The 20,515-nt window shown below is 40.7% G+C and overlaps 1 protein-coding gene across 6 annotated transcripts in view; it reads right to left on the bottom strand.

Moving 5' to 3' along the window:
* Nucleotides 1-210: 210 nt before the first annotated feature.
* The window catches only part of DSP (desmoplakin), a 72,547-nt gene continuing 52,242 nt past the window's right edge, over nt 211-20,515 (bottom strand). For 4 of the 6 annotated variants that reach the window (XM_050309204.1, XM_050309213.1, XM_050309231.1 and 1 more), the window contains 16 exons: nt 20,196-20,291; nt 19,858-19,983; nt 18,802-18,954; nt 17,584-17,738; nt 17,053-17,179; nt 16,307-16,511; nt 15,645-15,862; nt 14,682-14,848; nt 14,237-14,375; nt 12,081-12,274; nt 11,145-11,307; nt 10,498-10,581; nt 9,482-9,589; nt 8,755-8,853; nt 5,632-7,923; nt 211-4,064 (listed from right to left, as the gene is read on the bottom strand). In XM_050309204.1, the coding sequence (XP_050165161.1) occupies nt 870-4,064; nt 5,632-7,923; nt 8,755-8,853; nt 9,482-9,589; nt 10,498-10,581; nt 11,145-11,307; nt 12,081-12,274; nt 14,237-14,375; nt 14,682-14,848; nt 15,645-15,862; nt 16,307-16,511; nt 17,053-17,179; nt 17,584-17,738; nt 18,802-18,954; nt 19,858-19,983; nt 20,196-20,291 (7,521 nt within the window). In that variant the 3' untranslated portion in view covers nt 211-869. The remainder of the gene's footprint in view (nt 4,065-5,631; nt 7,924-8,754; nt 8,854-9,481; nt 9,590-10,497; nt 10,582-11,144; nt 11,308-12,080; nt 12,275-14,236; nt 14,376-14,681; nt 14,849-15,644; nt 15,863-16,306; nt 16,512-17,052; nt 17,180-17,583; nt 17,739-18,801; nt 18,955-19,857; nt 19,984-20,195; nt 20,292-20,515) is intronic. The other 2 variants (XM_050309249.1, XM_050309240.1) reach the window with 2 other exon arrangements.

Genomic DNA, 20,515 nt, shown 5'->3' with positions numbered 1-20,515 from the left:
TTTCCATTATTGGTGCTATCTTCATTTTCCTACAGAAAATTCAGAATCAGAAGTCCACATTCATAAAAGTGATGGCTGGGCATCATGAAAAATAATGTGCCTGTACATTCTGTACAACAAAGATAGTGTTTGCTACTTTTAAAAATAGTTCTTTCTTTAACCTGCACTTTCAAGAATGTCCACAGATAAACTTAATAAGTACACACCAAATACTTTAAAACTTCAGAAGTTTATTGCCCAGAATAGGTCACATGGTGCATTTACTTTTTATTGTTTTTTTCGTTACAGGGAAATCAAGCAAAACAGTAGAAAAGGTATATGGGTAACAGTAAAACAAAAGCCCAGCCCAATAATAGCCCTTTATATTCACCAAGCTATACTTCAGAAAATGACTAGCCAAACATAAAGAAGTAGAGCATCTGAAAGACAGCTTCATGTTTATGGTATAGATTCTAAACCAATATTAAGGGCATTTTCTGTTCATGTTGTTAATATGTTTTTCTTCATAATAGCAAATTGAAAAAGGTCTATGTGGGAAAAAAGTTAACTACTGCAAGACTTTCAAACCTCAGTTATCACCTTATGGGTTGACAGTTATGGATAACAGGAAAAGACACAACACAGTATTTAAAATATACAGAGACCTATTAAAATCCAAACACTAAAAGGAAATGGAACTGAAACTCAAAATTCACAAATATTACTTTTGCATTCCCTAATTTGCAAGTTTGCATTCAAGCATTTTACAGCTTTTTCAGAAGAAGAAGTTCAAGGCTTTGCTTTGGGTTACTTTGTTGATGTTTTTTTTTCTTTTAGGAAAGGAGTGAGAGAATAATCTAAAAGACAATAAAATGCAGACACATCCCCTGTTAGCGCCCAATAGACCCACTGCTGAAGGCTGAATATGAATAAGAATATGAAGAGCTTGATGATGCATCGAAGCTTCCCCTCCTAGACCCACTGCGTGAGCCTGAACGTGAGCCAGAGCGAGAGCCAGAGCGAGAGCCGGGTGCAGAGGAGACATTGTAGGGACTGGATATGCCTTTAGAGGAAACAGAGGCTGCTTCCAAGAGTTTAAGCCCTGTGATGTCTTCCACCATTGACCGATTCATTGCATCTTTGTAGGATATTTTCAGCTTGGTCTTGGGGCAGGTCAGAATTTTGGGATAGCTGTTGGTGTCTTGTAATTTCTGGGCAGCGCGACCGTCAATCAATCCGTTTCTAATGGCTTCTTCAATACTTATTCTTCCACGCACTTCTGGGTCCACAAGACCTCCAGTGAGGTACTGGAATTCAAGGAACCGCTGCCCGGCCTCATAAGGCAGCCATTTTTCCTTCACTGCTTCAGCTGCAGACATCCTCTTCCGTCCGCCCTTTATGCCTTCAAACCCTATGAAGGCCTTCTGGGCTGGCTTGAGACGTGTGGCCATATCCTGATCAATGATGCCTTGAGCAGTGGCTTCCTGAAGCGAAAGCCTCTGGCCGGTAGTAGGGCATATTATGCCCCCTGTGCAGGCCTGGGCTTCGAGTAACCGCTGCCCGGTGATGCTATCCACAATGCCCCGCTGTATAGCTTCTGAAATGGAGATTTTCTCCAGGTTTTCTGTGTCAAATATGGCTGCGATAGGGCTGCACTCATCCGGGGTCTCTGAGAAAGAACCACTCCTGATCAGCGAAGAAGAACTCCTGACACTCAGCACTGTGGGAGACCGAGTCACGGACTCATGCCGGAACACCTCATCAGTGCCGTTACGGCAGGAAATCATGTCTGCAAACTGCGTCAGGCTTAAACTGCCAGAACGGTACTGGTCAAAAAACTTCCTCTCCACCAGACCTTTATCAATAGCATCTTGGATGTCATACTGGCTACCTGTTTTTCTGTCAACAAGGACTACTCTGCTGCTGCCATCTGATCCTGTAATAGTTATTTCTTCCCACTCACACTCCTGTTCAGCTAGTTCTGTATAGGTGTCATAATCAATGAGGCCTTTACTGTACGCCTCTTGCACGGACATTTCCCTGTTTGTTTCTGGATCTACAATGACAACCCTGCGCTTCCTAAGGGTGTTCTTCTGTGAGGTGTGCACCACCTTCTTCTTCTCTCTCAGGGGTAGAAGGCAGAGCCCTGTTGCATCATCCTTTATGCATCTTTCTTTCAGTTGCAAGTAGGTCAAGTTTTCCTCTGTGTTGGGATCAAAGAACCCTTTGGTGTCATCACTTGGATCACTAAGGATCTGGTTGAGCTCTTCATTGAAGTAGCCGCGTTTGTAGGCCGTCTCTACTGGCAAGCGGTAGCTCTCTTTGGGGTCAATGATTCCTCCAGTAGCAATCTGGGCCTCCAGCAGACGAATGCCATGGCCTCTCTCTATGAGCTCTTTGTTCATTGCTTGGAACAGAGAAATGATGTTTCCAGTTTCTGGGTCTTTGTACCCAGTGACAGCTCTTTCAGCAGAGAGGAGTTTCTCTTTAAATTCAATGCCAACAAGGCCTCTTTTGTAAGCTTCCTCAACGGGCAGCCTCACGTTGCTGACAGGATCCACTATGAACCCTGTGGCTGCCTGGGCTTCTAGGAGTTCAAGGGCTGTCCCCGGCCTAACCAAACCTATTTTCATAGCCTGGTAAATGCCAAGTTTCTCTTTAGTAGCCTCATTATAGATACCAGCAATACAGCTAGAGCCCTGAAGGAAATCAATAATTCTCTCGCTCACTTCTTCCACTGTAATTGCACCTCTTTCCAAGTCGTTCCTTGTTGATTCCTTAATTATTCCAGCCTCAAGCAGTGCATCTGCTGAGACAGGCTGCCTGATCCCTTGGAAGGACATACTCCTCTTCTGCACTGGAAGGAGGAGCAGACCAGTGTGTGGTTCAATCCTGCATTTTTCCTTCAGCTGCATGTAAGTGACTGCCTTTTTGGTGGTGGGATCAATGAAGTTCTTTGCATTGCCTTGGCAGTTGCTCAGCAACCTGTACAGGTCTTTGTCAATCAACCCACGAGATAAAGCTATATCTTTGGGTAGGAAAACACTGTTGACAGGATCAACAATCCCTCCTACAGCCAGCTGGGCTTCCAGCAGACGAATCCCAGTTTCTCTGTCAACCAAATTTTTCTTGATGGCTTCAGATACTGGCACGGTTTTGCCTGAGAAAGGATCTTTAAATCCTGTAATAGCCTTTTCTGCTGTATAGATTTGTTCTCTGTCATCAAAGTCGATCAGATCTCTGGCAATAGCACTGTCCACGGTTAACATCTCATTCCGGTGCGGGTCTATCACACCTCCTGTTGCTGCCTGGGCTTCTAAGAGCAGGACTGCATTTTCTGCTGTAAGCAGCTGGTTCCGTTTGGCCTCCACGAATGAGTACTTCTGTCTGGGTGAAAGTGACACCCCTGCAATAGCACCTGCCCCTTTGAGGTAGGGCTCAATGTCAGCTGCGACTTCTTCCACTGACCTCTGCCCCTTCAGCAGTTTATCCAGCGTGAGTTTGTCTATCAGCTGACACTCATACAGCTGCATGGCTGTAATCTTCTTCCGCAGCCCACTGAACAGCAGCTTGGAGGCATCAATACAAAAGTCTTCCTCTGTCTGTGTAGATCTGTGAGAACCATATGGGCGTTGCTTCAGTTTCTCAATCTCTCTTTGCAGCCTGAGACGCTCGGACTCCAGCTCCGACTGGTTTTTGACAGCAGTCTCTTCCAGTCTGCACCGATATCTCTCCTCAATCCGTTTGATTTCCATCTGCAGCCTTTCAATCTCACTCCTCAGGCTATTCTTCTCCCTCTCACTCTTCTCTCTTTCACATTGGATCTTCCTTATTGATTCCTCTGTTCGGGAGTGTTGGCTCTTCCATTGATTGAGGTCATTCAGTATTTGTTGCTTCTCACTTTCCAGGCGCTGCTTCAAACGTGACTCTGATTCCAGGGTAACTTTCAAACGGTTCAGCTCCTCTTCTAATCTCTGCAGCCTGGCTTTGTCTTGCTCCAAAGCGCTCATTTTTATCAGCAGGGTTTCTCTTTCTTGCATAATGTGACTATACTGATTTTTGGATTCTTGGATCCTATTGGATGCCTACAGTTGTGAAGAAGAAATAAACCAAGAAAGGATGGTTAGAGTTTATGCTGGTTAGAGTTATGCCCTCCATTTACAATACTCTTCAGCCTGTCATTTAACCTGCAGCAAGCTGCCGCTGGAAAACATTCTAGTCACAGCAATTCCTTACCCAAGACCATAGATACACTTAAACCAGAGAAGGTACATTATCCCTTCACTGACAGTGTCTCTAGTACCACATGAGACTTGGAGACTCCAATCTGTTATCCATAGCCTTGATTTTCTGCTGATTTAGTTCTCTCTTTATAACTTTTTGATCCTACTCACAGTACCCCAACAAATACACTGCATTCAAGACTAACTAATAATCTGATGCTCAGGAGACATTCCCGGGCAGTCCTACTAACCTGGGTGAATTTCTATCAGCTAAGGACAGGTCATACATGGATAAAAAGGAAATATATTACTTGCTTTTTGCTTTCCTGTTACTTTGAACAACTTTACCTGTGTTGCTTTACATTTTAATTCGCATGTCTTCATATCTGTACACCCACACACAAACACCCATAAGCATGCATATTTGTATGCAGTCCACATTAAACTGAACACAAGTTTATCTATTTGTAACACATGCATATATATATACATATATATATGCACAGATGTTATATAATCCTAAATGTTAGTATTTTTTAGAAACCATTATTAAGATTTTTAAAATAAAGGAAAGAAAAACTGAATAAAGGAAAGAATAACTGAATAAAGGAAAGAATAACTGAGAATGGGAATGAGAAAAGGGGGAAATATAGGAAAAAAACAAAGAAACATTTTCACACGTGCTCACTTGTATATATTTAAAGAGTACCTCTTTGAACAAGAAACCACGCAGAATAAAATATGAAAAAATGTTTTCTTTAACTTGTATATGTTGTCACCTAGAGGTTAAGAAATAAGGGCCAGTAGTAAAATTTGCAAATGCCTTTGGTGACTTAGGAACATAAATCCCCAAAACAGTCAATGAAAGTACTTTAAGTACTTTAGGTACAGCTGACAACGTGATCTTTAATCCTCACTTGTAGTCACCACCTTAACCAGCTAAGCAGCACTTTGAAAGCTTGTTGGTTCTGGGGTTATTAGCCAGTTTAGTTTGTGACAGCACTCAGGTCAGCCTCAAAGGACCACTTTAAACCATCCTGGCTGAAACAGCCCAGGGAGGCGCACAGCCAGCAGGGGACCATTAAAGCACAGTGGTACTCCATGTACTCTCATCTTCCCCTAGGATGGTTAGGTGGAGACTGGCACGAAGCCCATGTTTCTCCTGAGGCAAGGGCTGAAGGCAAGGCTTGGCTAGATGATAAGACAGCTTATGGATCCCTAGAACTTCCAGGGAGTAAAGAGGCTAAGGAAGCGGCCAAATACTGCCACTTTTATTTAAAAATTAATAAGAGAAAGTCATAAAGGGAATGTTAGTCACAAGTGCAGTGACTTTAAACAGCAAAGGGTGAATTAATTTGTTCAAATGGACACTGCAATTAATTATATATCTGACAGACAGTAAAGCTGGGATCAAAATATATTTGAATACCTCTAGAGCTTGCTTTTGGAATTTTTCAATTTCCTGTCTCAATTTTTCCCTTTCTTTCTGTAAATCATTAATCAACCCCTGAAGTTCCAGGGTTTGCTTGCTGCTCATTTGAAGCTGATTCTTTAGTTCAGCAATGGTGGTATTTTTCTCATCAACTTCATTTCTGACCATTCTGAGATCATCGTACTCCAATCTAACATTTCGCAGCTCTTCCTCCAGTAACAAGTGTTCCTTCGTTAGGTTCTCGGTGAGAGATTGAAGCCTTTCAATTTCTATTTTGCACTCATTCAAGGCTTTGCTTTTTTCCTCAGAGGTTTTCTGTAAGTGCTCATATCGTAGGTGAGCTTGTTTCAATTGCTCTTGTTCTTGGACCAACTGACGACGTAAAGTCTCAATATCGGATGTGTATTTTCTTATCTCCTCCATGTATCTTTGCTTCTCTCTCACATGACCATCTAATACTTCTCTTTGGTGTCTAAGGTCATCTTCATTTCTCTTCTTTACAATAGATACTTCCTCTATCTGCTGTGTGAGATTAGTTATTTTAACTGATTGGTCTCTGAGAGATCTCCTCATGCCTTCTATTTCCTCCTCTAGTTTCTTCCTCCTGGACGTCTCCTCCATTAAATTTTTATTCTGTCTGCAAAGTTCCTCCTCCAGCTTATGTTTCTGGATCTGCAAGTCTTTCACAGTGCTCTGGAACTTTGCACTTTCTTGATCCCTGCCTTTTTTCTCCTGTGAAACTCTTTCATAGTCAATTTTCAGTCTGGCCAGTTCCTGCTCTTGGATCCTCAGCTTGCTAATTGTCTCAGTAGCACTTGTGTTTGCTTTCTGCAGGTCAAACTGGACTCTTTTTAACTGACTGTTCTCATCCTCCACTTCTTTCCTCTGACTTGTTTCTACATCCAACAACTTTCTCAGCCTTTCAATCTCCTTGTTTCTTTCCTTAATGGTCTTAGAAGCATCATCAAGTGACTGCTTGTACCGCATGCTTTCATCAGAATGCCTCTGAATAACTTGTTTTAGCTCAATCTCCAGCTGCTGTTTCTTCTGAGAAAGCTCTGAGCCAGCTGCCTTCTGCTGCTGAGCATTCTCTTCTATTTTCCGTAGATTATCTGTTGTCTGACTTATTGTATTCTTCAGTCTCCTAATTTCCTCACACAAATTCCTATTTTCTCTCATGGCATTATCAAGCTGTGTTCTATAATTATTTGTCTCCTCTTCCTTTTGCATGGTGACCTGGTGAATTGTGTTCTTTGTGATATTAATCTCAGTTTCATATTTGTTCTTTAAACTAATAATTTCCTCATCATAACTGTTTCTTACCTTAGCCAATTCATTTTCAAGTTCCCATCGGCTTTTAGCCTCTTCCTGAAGCTGAAGCTTTAGCCTTTCCAGCTCCTTAGTTTTATCCTGAATAGTTGAGGCAGCCTCCTCAAGAGCCTGCTTGTATCTTGAGTTATCTTCGCCACGAAGCTGAATGATCTGTTTCAGCTCCAGCTCTAACTGATGCTTTTGCTGTGACACCTCAGAACTGCAAGCCTTCTGCTGAAGAGCATCTTCTTCTGCCCTGCGCCGTTGATCTGTCGTTTGCAGAATGGCATCATTCAGCCTCACAATCTCATCCTTAAGGTCTCTGTTTTCTCTTGTCAGTCTGTCAACCTGGGCTCTGAGGCCTTTGGCATCATCATCTTTCTGTGCAGCTATCTGCTGGATTGTGGTCTTCTTAATATTAATTTCTGTTTCATACTTGTTCTTTAAATTACTCATCTCCTCGCTAAACTGGTTTCTTACCTTAGCCAGCTCATTTTCATATTCCCTCTTCCGTGTGCCTTCGTCCTGAAGAAGAACCCTTAATCTTTCTATCTCGTACTCCTTCTCCTTGATGACCTTCTCAGACTCTAACTTTTGCCAGCCAAGGCTGTCTTTCTCATTTTGTCTTGTTTTTTGCAGCTGGTCATAGTCATTCTTCTGCTGCTCATATCTATCCTCCAGCAACTTCCTTTTCCTTTTCTCATCTTCAATCTCATAAGTCAACCTGGTTATTCTGTCATTTAGATCCTTTATTTGGGCATAGCATTTGTCTAGGTTTTGCTTAGCAGAATTTCCATCCATTTCAGCTTGTCTTTTCATCTCCTCCAAACTCATCAGCTTTGCCTTGAGCTGAGAAATATCCATCTGGTACTTCTGCAGATTTTGCTCCAGGAATTTATGTTTGTTGCTTGTCTCTGAATTTGAATCCCTAGCAAGCCTGAGTTCTTCTTCCAGGAGTTCAATTTTGGTGTTTTTCATCTGCAACATGATAGCAGAAAGACAAACAGAAAAACTCACATAAATGCTTGTGACAACTGTTGCAAAATCATCACATGCAATACAATATACAATACGTATTTGTAACACTGACAACTTGAAAGTATTTTTTTTTTCGCTACTTCAAAGACAGCTACAAATCCTTTTTTATTTAATGTCATCAAGACAAATTCTGGAATCCTTATTTACTCAGAGTCAAACCTTATTCAGAAATCAGCACAGTGACTTTCAGAGGGGACATAATACTTCATGAGGGGAGGGAGATGCAATACAGACAGTAAAATCTGTTGTACCAAAAGTTCACCAGTGAAGTGTGAAATAGTCGCCTTTAGAATCTCCACGATTTTCAGACAGGGGCATGACATTCTGTATATGCAACTTCTTAAATGGGCCTCTCTGTTTCACTGAGCTGTATCAAAGCAGGAGTTGCTCCTTTTAAAACACTTTAGAATATGGCCTGAAATGAGGTGCCTTTAACTGTGAGAAGCAAGTTTTCAGCGCTGAGGTGATCGTACTCTCACTGAGATCAAGGCTGGGATGGGCAGAGAAGGATGTCTTGCATACTTTGATAAGCACCTCCTATTTACCAAGAAAGGCAGTGCTCTCCACCTCACCTCCTATATGACCTTGGAGGTAATTTTGTAAGACACTGTACTCTTTTACAGAAGATGCATGTTCCCTTTGTAGGACACCTCTGAGTTCAGGATATAGTTTTGTGCACTACTTTACACTGTGTGTTCTGTCTCTGATCAGTGATGGTTTGCTCATTTATGATAGAAATAAAAGGTAAAGAAAATAAAAGGATTACAATACCTTTAAGTCCTCCATACTCTTTAACATTTCACTCAAGAATCTGTAATAATCTCCTGATCTTGTAAGAAGCTCTATATAACGAGACTGAGCCTCGTTAGCCTTGAAAAGAAAGAGAATTGTTAGCAGCTTGTACCACAGAGTTAGATATGAATATACCTATGCCCAGATCATTTACAGGATTCCAATCCACTTGAGGAAACGTATCACTTGACAAAGTGAAAAGCAAATTCTCCTCACAAATTCACATGACTTTCTGAGGACCCCAAATGTATAAATTTTTCCTTCTGATAAACCCACACTTTTCTTTTTCAAGATTGTTTCCCCCCATGGCTGATGTGATAATTAATCCAAGCCTTCATCCCCTGGTTCATCATGCTCTTCCTGTCTGACACGAGTAACCTCAGTTAAATTTTTTATAGTAGTTAGTTCCCAGGTTGAAAGTGACTAAACCACTTGGGGCACAGATCTTCCTTTCTCACAATATGCATGCAATGGACATTGAATAGGAATGAGGTAAATTCCTGAGGGCTAATCTACTTGTCTAAACAAGCCCAAGTCTGGTTTTACAGCACAGAGACTATTCTGCACTAATTCCTTATGCTTACGTCCTTAGCGCACATTGCCAATGACAGTGCTAATTATTAGAATACAGCTGGATATGACTCAGAATGGCTTGCATGGACAAACAAATGTATTCAAAAGATTGGTGGGGAGGAAGGAAAGATACCTCTTGTAGAATCAGCACTGCAGGAGACTGAACCACACTCTTCTTGATAGGTATGTTGAGCAACGTTTCTAATCCCGAACTATAGGAAGCAACCTGTAGTTCATAGTCCTGAAAAACAAGATGAAAATAAGCCCTCTTCAGTAAGTGCCAAGGAATACTGTGGGAGTCTGTACTTCAGAAAATACAAAGTTTTGGGGTTTCTGGTTTTGTTTTCTTAATAAAAGCTACATTTTCCCCTTTTTTATATTTCTGGCCATGTACAGATGATCCTCTGTCATAAACAGAAGCTCATCAGGTCAAGTGCCACTGTGGAGATTCATAGGGGAGAGTGACAAGGGAAAAAGAGAAAAAATGGTTTACAAAAAAGACAAATGTTTCTGTTATTTGAGGGCTACGTGTGAGTGAGAAAGATTCATGGGAGCAACTACTCTAAGCACTGTTATCAGCCAAAACTTCATCAGAAATAACTGTCTCTCCATCTCTTTTGTATCACACATGCCACATCACATATATAGCAAGATCTTTGTCACAGAGAGTAAGACTGAGCTGCAGAAGGCACGGATATAAAGATGACATAAAAATGCAAGGACCACAAAACCACTCCCTCCATACGTTATTGGTTTGCGTGGCTATTGCACACCATTCCTCCTGCTAACCTGCATTTGTCTTTCCTCCTAGATCAGATCCTAGTCAGACCGAATTCATAAGATACCAATCTGTTCTTCACTCCCTTATATTTTTTAATATGTGAACTGGAAAGTTTGGTCTGGCAAGAAGGAGGCTTTGCTTCACCTAAAGAGAAGCTCTCACTGGTACCTGCTGTGTGATCCCATAGTCTTCAGGTGGCAACTAAAAAATTGCTTTCATTTTATTTTATACACAGAAGTGCTTTACCCCAGCAATTTCTGTACACACACATCAGGCAGCCAACTTTTCACCCGTCAGCAGAGCAGAGACAATGAAATGCGCCTGACCGTGAAAAACCACACCCCACAAAAATGCTGAGATCCAAGTACCTTAATTGCAGCTGAGCACTGATCTGCATGCTTGAGAAGCTCCTCAACTTTGTCTCGCTTCCCACAGATTTCACTGTGCAAGTTCTGTCAAGAGAAAAGTGAGCCATGAAACACTCCCTCAAGATTTACCAGTATTTCCTCTTGTACATGCTGCCTCCATCAGAAAGCACCTGTAGCAGGAGACTACTGCAACTCCTGGGGCTGAGACCTGAAATGACCTGTAGATGGGCATGAGAAGGTTGTTCTCAGAAAGAACACCCAAAAACTGAACATACCCCAGAGCTGGGGAGGGAGAATTCCTTGACTTTAATTCAGATTATTTCCTCATTTTTCATTTTTGTGCTGTAATTTGTCCCATAAATTGCATCATCTTACAGTCCCTTGAATTAATTCAAAGCTGATGTGTAGAAGTGTCAGTGAACATGTAGGAGCCAAAAACAGTCTTGTTCATAATCTGTAGCAGTGCTGACAGAAAGTAATGAGGGTAATAATATTTCCTCTCCCCTGTCTTCTACACATGGTGGGTTTCAGTAGCTTATGTATTTTATAATTCAAAACAGACCATTGTATTGCAGACTGCATTGATACTGATAGTTTCTGTACAGCAAAACAGATAACCAAAGACAACTTGTTCAGGTGCTGCATACCTTCTGATCATGTAGATATCTCATGATAGTGTTGGAATCGCACAGCTTCATGGACTCAATAGAATCCTGCCGGCGCTTGGCATCACAGATCCATTTGCACAGAGCCTGGTAGAGATCTCGGTAAGTTTTCAGCTGTTTGATCTGCCTTTCTAAATCCCACGATCTAGAAAAAAAAAAGGGAAAAAACCTGTCAAAATGAATGTCAAAGTGCATTCTCCTTCTCTCTCTTCGCACAGTTTTCAGAAATGAGACACAGTAGTAAACCATGTAAAACTATGGGAAGCTCTGAATAGGAGATTCTGAAGAAAAATTTCAAATAAATTTCTCATATACTAAACCTGAGAATTGTACTGGTTATTAGTCACCCAATATGGTTTTTTAGTGCCTTACTTTTGATTAACTCTGCAATGCAGAGGTTGGGCCTTCCTGTCAGTTAAGTGAGGGATGGATAAAACCTTGCTGTGACAAGAATCAAGTTCACTGACTTCAGCATTCTTGTTCTAAATTTTCACTGAACAACCAGCAACCAGTCCATTTTTATTATTAGGACTACATTTTGTCCTCAAGTAAAAACAAAATAAATCGAACCTAACCATACCTTACCTGCAGCCACAAATAGTTTGAGAGGGAAACTGCTGATCGGAAGTACTTAATCCAAGGACATTATCAAGAATTAAAACAAAAAAGAAAATGACAACAGCTCCTTAGCACATAAGTTAGACATTTACATGGCTACCTACATTTTTCTGCTTGGACTCACACAATCCTTTTTAAGTATGTTCAACCTATTCACAGTTGCTTAAGTCTTATTGATCTGAAGTCACCATGTGTCCTTTGGAAGTGAAGATTATTGCACATCAGTTCTTTTAGACTCAGTGTTAAGATGATCTTAGTAGCAATAGCAATAAGAAAAAAGCTGTGGAAATATGAACAAACCTGTTATCTATCTGCTTATCAGCTCTCTGCCAGCGGTCTATTAGCTGGGTAACTTTGTCACAGTACTTTCCAATGTCCATGTCATACAGAGTATATGACTGGCAAGACTGTGAGTGAATCTGAAGTGTTCTCTGCAGCTCATTTTCCAAGGTATTCAGTAGTGACTTCTTCATATTTAGGTCTGCTTTCATTTTCTGGAGAAAGAAACAAAATGCTATCATATATTTTATTCTTGAGAAGATACTGAAATTTAACCAATTTAATAGCATGCACAATGTGTTGGGATCTAAAGATATTGTTTCTAAATCAGTAAGGTATGTATAGTGATGTCAGCTGGACTTAATATATTTAAAGTGAAACACCTACTCTGATGAACACTTTGGTTTAAAAATCTGTTTAAAGTTAGACTTTAAATAATTTGCTAAACCAAAGCCCTCTGTGGTCATATTCTGAAGAGAACGTTTCAGTTTCTCAGAACTATGCAGAGCAGTTACCAGAGCAGAACAAGAGCTTTGCTTGTTCCTAGAAACAACTGCCTAGAAAATTTCAGCAAAGTACAAAAAATCCCTGCATTTGCAACAGCTGTGGAATCAAGCCTCAAGACTGGCATATCCAGTTTTTAAACATGGAAAAATTGCCACAGATTTTTTTTTTTCCTCTTTACATTTTTTATAAACATCTTACATGGAGATGTTTCTTTAACACACACTTGTTTGTACACACATACTCACATACTGTAGGGTATCACCAAATGGAATATATAGTGTAGGCAGTGGTCTGCCTTGCATCCCCCAGTCACAGGGATGGCTACAGCCTTTGATAATATGCTCAAGCATTATTTTATTTATTTTTTTGTGTGTGTAGTTCAAATTTACACTAGTTAAGAACAACTCCCAGCAACTGAACTGCAGCTCTCATTTAAAATGATAAAAAGGTGACTTGCTTGTACTGCATTTGTGACACCTACACACTTTTTCCCTACTACACCTAAGAACAGGAAACAGTGAAACAGTCCTTGTTTTCACAAATGCACTCAGTCCAGCAAAAAGGTCCAGCTCAATGGCAGAAAAAGACTGGATCTGCAAGCCAACTTTTTGCTCAGCACAGTTATTTGCTTTCTCCCCTTGTAGAGGACGGATAGTTTTCACTGTAAGGTTTGACACAGACCCTAACCAAAGCTAAGACACACAACAATACTCAAATTTACGTGTTACAACTAGAGGACAACAAGGGCAATTAACAAGCCTGTTTGCAAGAAAGGAGATACTGCCTTCAAATCTACCTTCAAGAGTGATACAAATAAACACAGATAATGCTGTATGGAAACCTTTCATGCAACTGCCTTTGCTGTGGGGGCAGCAACAACCAGCGGATGGAAGAAATAATAACCCATATATTCCTTTCAATAATTTAATAGAATTATAAAATATCATGAGTTGGAAGGAACCTACAAGAACCGTTGAAGTCCAATCCTGGCCCTGCACAGGACAGCCCCAGGAATCACACCATGTGCCTGAGAGGGTTGTCCAAATACTTCTTGAACTCTGCCAGGCTTGGTGTTATGACCACTTCCCTGGGGAGCCTTTTCCTGTGCCCAGCCAACTTCTGAATGAAGAACTGTTTCCTAATAACTAAACTAAACCTTCCCTGGCACTTTCATGCTATTCCCTTGGGTCCTATCACTGGTCACCAGAGAGAAGTGATCAGTCCCTGACCCTCCACTTCTTTTTCTGAAGAAGTTGTAAATTGCAAGAAGATCTCCCATCAATCTCCTCTTCTCCAGGCTGAATAGACCAAGTGACCTCAGCTGCTTCTTCTGTGGCATCTCCTCTAGACCCTTCATCACCTTCACAGCCCTCCTCTGGTTGCTTTCTATTAGCTTTGTATCTTTCTTATATTGTGGTCCCCAAAACTACACTCAAAACAGTGCTCAAGCTGAGGTCACACCACCACAAAGTAGAGTGGGACAATCACCTCCCTCGACCATCCAGTGGCACTGTGCCTGATTTACAAAAGCATTGTATGCCTATGCGTAAAATACAACAAGATCAGCAATTCTATCTCCTGTGGTTTTCAAGGGTTTCACCCAGCTTAATAGACCAGTGCTAGCAGCTACGAATTTTGTCTTTCCATGGCCTTGGGTCTTGGCCCCTCACCTTCAGACAAGCCCGATAAGCCTCTACTTTATCAAGATCCAAAGGAATAGTCTCTTCTTCAGACAGCCTGACTTCAAAAACTCTGATCACGTCTTCTGTTTGTAGAATAACCTGGAGCAGACACCTCAGTGCATTCAAGCTAAAATAAAAAATACAAGACAAATCCATTGCGGTCTGGGAAAGGAAAGGTGATATTTCTAATTGCAGATGATTAGTTAAAAGAACAGGTAGCACAAGAATTTTCTGTGATACCCATGATTCACACTTTCTTTTTGTAAAGTATTCCAGAAAAGAGAAGAAATTCACGTGTCTGTTTCTACCCACATGTACAGAATTTATAGAGAAGAAGGTGCAATTTTACACTACTGTCAACAAAAGGCAGGTATCTGGACTAAGAATTATAGGAGAAAGTGAATATTTATGGCTACAACATCAATTTTCTTACCTGTCTAAGTAGCCAGCAGAAACACCATTAATATTTTCCAGCTTCTGAAATAGAGCATTTATCTCTGATTGCAAGTACACATATTTTTCAGAGCCTCTGAAGTTAGGCAGCAAGTCCTTATGCTTATTGAGGGTTTCAGCCATTATTTGAGAGTCATTCTGCACACCCTAAGGAAAGAAAATGCCTGGTTTACACATTTTTGGTTGGCTGATCATTCCACAGCTCATATGGAATTGGTCTCCTTATACGAATAGTCTACTGTTATATAACCAGCTTGACTGAGGACTGAAGCAGTGACTGAGCTTGCTTTCTTCAAGGCAAGTAATATTGAGCAGTTTCTTTTTTGACAGTCTGCCATAGGTAATACCTCTTTTTGAGCCCCTCTGCTCTGAAACTCATCTCTGTTGAAAGCAAAGTGCTTTACTGCCAGCTGCCTACTGCACTTGGTAGACATGCCAAGGTCCTTCTGCTCTTAGTACCTTTGCGACCTCATTGATTCAGGGGAATTTCTCACATACTAAACCTGTTCTCCTCTCTTAATAATATTCTCTCTCCAGTCTCCTATAAATCTTAAGAACTAGGAGAGGGGGAGAGTCTGTAGGACTCATATATCCAGTCTGTGTCCACAGACAGCACTTCATAGGTAGGTAGTAAAACGGGGTCCTTGGAAAAGGATTTTAACAGTGCTCTACCCTGGATGAGGCTTAGCACAAGCTCATGCCACTTGAGATCAGTCTTCCTGTATTTTTTACTGGGCAGAATGTGACTTCTAAAATTCAAGAATCAACTTTTTCTACTTAGAAGCTAAACTCCAATCCAAATCATCATGGTTATTTTCCAACTGAGACTTTTCTGCACAAGACGTGTGTCTTTCCCAACTGATCAGAAGCAGAACTGCAGTATGCTCTGCCACACAGAGTCATACCGAGCTTGAGATGCTCCAAGAAAAATATCCAAAATTACCTCTAAATCCTTTATTCTGACTGAAAAGTCATGCATAGCCCCTTGATCCACTCCCAGAGGAGCTCTTTGAACCATCTGAATCTCAGAAGCTTCAATCTGACGCCGAAGTTTCTGAAGCTCCATCAGCAGCCAGGCCTCCTGCTTCTCATGCTCTCGGTTTCTCTCATTAATGATAACGGTGTTTGAGGAACCCACAGGACAGGACTCAGTTGGGACCACTGCAAAGGGAATTGAGTAAATGTCAACTGCCAGAGGACTGAGCACACACACAGAGGAAGCCAGTGTTGTGCCCAAGTGATCTCAGCACTGAGTTAATCTGTAGAACTGAGAACAGGCAGAAGATCTGGGTCCTTATGCAGTTTTTTCACAAAAGACAAACTTGCTTCCCCAAACATAGCTTCATAATAACTGAAAACATATCAAAGGGACTAAATTCCTCTCATTTTCCCAGCAAGTTCCATGAACTTTGGAGGAAAGAACAAAATCTTCCCTGCACATGGCCAAATTTTTTACGTTGGGAGACAGCAGAACAGTTGTTGAACAAGTTTCAATTAATTTGTTCAAGAGAACATTTTCACCTAAAAAGAATGTATCATGCACAACTCCTAGAACAACGAAACCCAAGCAGTCTAAACTCTTCAAAAACCAGGAGGATGACAAACCTGTTTGTGGCTGTCGTGGTTGATTAGGCAGTTGTATAATCAAGGTTTGGTAGTGCTTCTGAGCATCAGTGAACTGGGTCTGGATCTTTCGTTTGTCTTCATCACCAAACATCTCTGAGCCTTGGCTATTCCTGAGGAACTCTTGATAATGGATCTCCAGGTCAGTTATTATTTTCTGGTAATCTTCCTTACGCATTGTTTTCAGCTGAAATAAGGAAGAAGGGATTTTAAAAATAAAATAAAATAAAATAAAAAGAAAAGCTACTGGTGAAGGTTTATGACTAGTTAGTCAATAAAGAATAAACTAATACACATAGAAAAAACACAAAGTAATTGCTAGAATAAAACCTACCCAGGCTGACTCTAAAAGTATGGTGTTAAGAGTACCTGCTGAGCTAATCTATTCTTGTTACAATCATTTCATAACTTAAGATAGTTTGAAAATCTACCTCTTACTCTGTCTATGCATGCACTTGCACAGTGGGAACAAGTACAGCAAGTATATAATAAACTCCCTTAGCTTATCTTCCTGTTTATCCATATCATGTTTGAGTAGGATATCATTTTGCTTCTCCTTTAATAAAATCACAAATTCCATACGTAATTGTTCATGCAACCCAGCAAAAGGAAGGCCCATGGTTTTGCAGAACATATATCTGCACAGGATACCGAAAGCTTTGTTTGGGACAGTAGACATCAGGCCATGGATGTCTCTGGTCTGCAGGTAGGGTCAGCTGGGGTCTTACCTTGGCAATAGTCATCGCTCTGATCTTCTCAATGTCGATCATGCAATAGTGCCAAGACACCAGGCTCTTCATGTTGATATACAGTTGGTTCCACAAAGCTAAAATAGCTTCGTAGTATTGCTCAATTCTGACATGAGAAAAGAAAATGCATGATCAAAATGCATCTGTCCCTGTAGCACAGCTACAAAACATCCCAAGAAACATCCACCAGATGTGGAGTGCATTAAGGCTTGTTTCCTACTTGAAAAAAATCTTGGAAATTAATTTATCCATGAGTTTCATTATTAGACGTAAGAAAAGCCTTGTAGAAGCTAATGTTTAAATATTTTTAGACCCCAACTTAGATTCCAGCAAGATTCACTGAAGTGTGACCTTCAAGTCAATGGTCTAGTCCTTAATCCTCCACCCTTAGGGGCATGGGGAGTGAACTCTGATCAAGGCACAGATCATATTTTGTGAGTGATTGCTATTTTGAGTGAGCTCCTCTATCTAACCCCAGCGGCAGGCGTTCAAGCGCAGGCAGCAACTCACTTTGTAGCAAGATCGACTGCTAATGGATTGGGGGGTGGGATGATAAGACTGACAGATGGCACCAGCATATCCACTCCTCCAGGGCCAGTCACCAGCCACTTGCTGCGCTCATTATTGTCCTTCAGGATACATTCATCTCCTTTGCGCACTGTTTTCTGTAAGGAAATGCATAACAATTTTTTTCTTTAATTAAGTAAAATGGGGGTTCTAGGAGAGACAGACAAGGAAGATGCATGCGAATCACAGAAGCAGGAGTGCTTCCCAGTTGCCAGGTCTAGGTGTGTATGTTGGCTTCATACTGAGGCAAGAGATCAGCACAGATCAGCCACTTCACTCTGAATCTGGTTGCCATATGAAGAAAACAGAAAAAAAAAAAAAAAAGCAAGCAGGAGCCACAGAACACTGAGCAGTTGCCAGTCTGGTTCATCATCAGACTTGGAGCTTGCCCTGACAAACATCAAAGACTGAATGTGGACACATGGCCATGGTAAGCTATGCAACGTGTATGGCTGTAAGCCAGTGAGCCCAAGGCCTAAGGATACATAGTGCTGCATCCATATTTGCAAAGAGACTGGGAGTGAGTGTGGCAGAGCTAGATTCACCAGCCCCAACTGCCAGAGATCCTGACACAGTGCAGCCATGGGTGTGGTCATGGAGCAGGAAAAATCATGGATGCAGAAAACCCATCTAAGCCTATTGTTAGGAAAAAAAAAAAAAAAAACCACAAACAGAAATAAACCCAAGCAGCCTCAGTATGGAGGAGGAATCAAAAACATCGCTCATTTCATACTCTATCCACCAAAAAAAATGGGGATACCAATGTACCAAGGTACATTCCTCACCTTTTGTTACATGAAATGTTCACCTAAGGATCCAGAGAGACACTGGAAAGGTGAACAGTCACCAAAAAAAAGTGTAGACGCTGGGAAGACCTGTGTCAACAATTCTAATCCTATTATCAACAAGACTTTTATGTGCTAATTTGAAATGTGTGTATTAATGATATTTAACAGACTAATATTAGTAATTGCAACTTAGAACCTAGCTTGTTTATTCATAATGGCAAGAAAAGTAAGAGCTTTTTCTGTTGAAGAAATTTAAGCGGACCAAAAGCAGACAAAGGGATTATACCTATCATGTCAACAGCTTATTTACTAACTAACTTGCCATGTTCTAGTTTATGTGATGTTTGTTCTCAGCCAAAAAGGGATACAGTACCAGATCCTGTTTGTAGTCACACAGAGCCTTGAGGATAATGGGCTTGTTACTCCGGTAGTCTGGGTTACGTGGCTTCAGCTGCACAATCTTCTTGGATTTGTTCACCAAACTCTGCACTTGCCTCTTATATTCAAGAATTCTCTCTCGTTCATTCTGTAAAAATTAATTGTATATTACAAAATCATTCTAAAAAGAAATGTCATCTAGTTTTCACTGTTTTATTAAGAGAGGGATTCATCTCGAGCTTACAGTAGGCAAAACTTACATTAGCTCTAGTGGGACGAGTCTTTGGCCTATAATGTAAAACTGCAGTTTTAAAAATAAAAGAGAAACATCAAATTAGGTAACTTTGCAGTTCTGGCAAGATGCAAAGTTCTCAAAATTTTCATAGCAGGTTTTCCATACAGATCTGCAATGTGGTTACAGTGATGTTTAAGAAACACAGGCCTAAATTGAAAGAATCTAACAAAATCATTGCCAACCAAACAAAATATAATAACTACACTCTTAAACCTGACTTCATCAATTGGCCTTTTACATCACTGACCATTCTTCAGTTTGGGATTAGAGTGCTTAATTCATGATAAGCAAACAGCTAAAAAGCTGAGCTATGTCCTTTCAAAGACACGAGAGTGATACAGTGACATGAAGAATCATTTATTGAATGTACTTATCCTTTGAAGTAAAATCTATTCTACCATCTAAGAAAAAAGTATTTCATTTTTTTAAATTTGCTAGTATGTCAGAAACTTGGGAATTTGGTGGACTCTTTACAGGTTTAAAAAGAAATCAGAATTCCCAAACAGTATTACACAAGTTAAAACAACACTGGTCCATTTGTAGGCTTCCTGACTTGATGATCCTTGTGGGTCCCTTCCAACTCAGCATACCCTGCGATTCTGTGAAGTGTGCAGGAATATACCATAATGGTTTCAAGTTCATAGAGTACTGTACATAAATATTGCAGTGCACCTGGGTTTACATTTGGTATCTGAAAAGGGCAGCTGATTTGAAAAGAAAAACAGAACATAACCTGTCAGGCAAGTGTGACAGTACCTCCAGCTCCTTGATCTGCTCCAGCAAAGACTGCAGTGACATGCTCTTATCACAGATGAACTTCTTTCTGATGGAGTCTTGTAAGTTTTTCAGGTAGCACTCTGTGGCTTGGGCCTCTTCAAAGAACTACAGAAGAATAGTTGTGAATTCGTTTGCACATGGCTCTTAAAAATATTTGCTAAAAATTGATCGACTCCTTTAATGAGAAATCTCAGTTCATCTCTGGCAGAATGGTAGCATTTATAACATGCAACAGTGTCTTAGGCACAATAAATATATCTGTGATGGGATTCACACTTTTAACAAAAGTAATGTGAATTCTCCACATCACTACTCACCTGAAAGTAAGCTGCATTCTCTTTCAGATGAACATCAATACATTTGGTGATTTGAAGAATCCAGCTCCACTGAGTTTGCAATGTATCCATGTAGGCCTAACAAAAACAGCTGAAATCACCACACTGATCTCTCTCCCATACCTAGACTCGAGCAAAATTGTCTATGTTCCACATAAATGCAAATGAGAAATCTGCTAAAACAAATTCACGCACATCAGAACAATGTAACTCATGCAAATAGTTCCGCAACTTCTAAGCATCTACCTCACTGAAATGAGCTAAATACCTGCTTGTAAGACACAAAGAGAAGTCTGTTCATA

This window comes from Myiozetetes cayanensis, unplaced genomic scaffold (genome assembly GCF_022539395.1).
Source record: "Myiozetetes cayanensis isolate MyiCay16 unplaced genomic scaffold, myiCay2020 scf1, whole genome shotgun sequence".
NCBI classification, from domain to species: Eukaryota; Metazoa; Chordata; class Aves; order Passeriformes; family Tyrannidae; genus Myiozetetes; species Myiozetetes cayanensis.
This window is presented reverse-complemented; position numbering and strand designations above follow the sequence as displayed.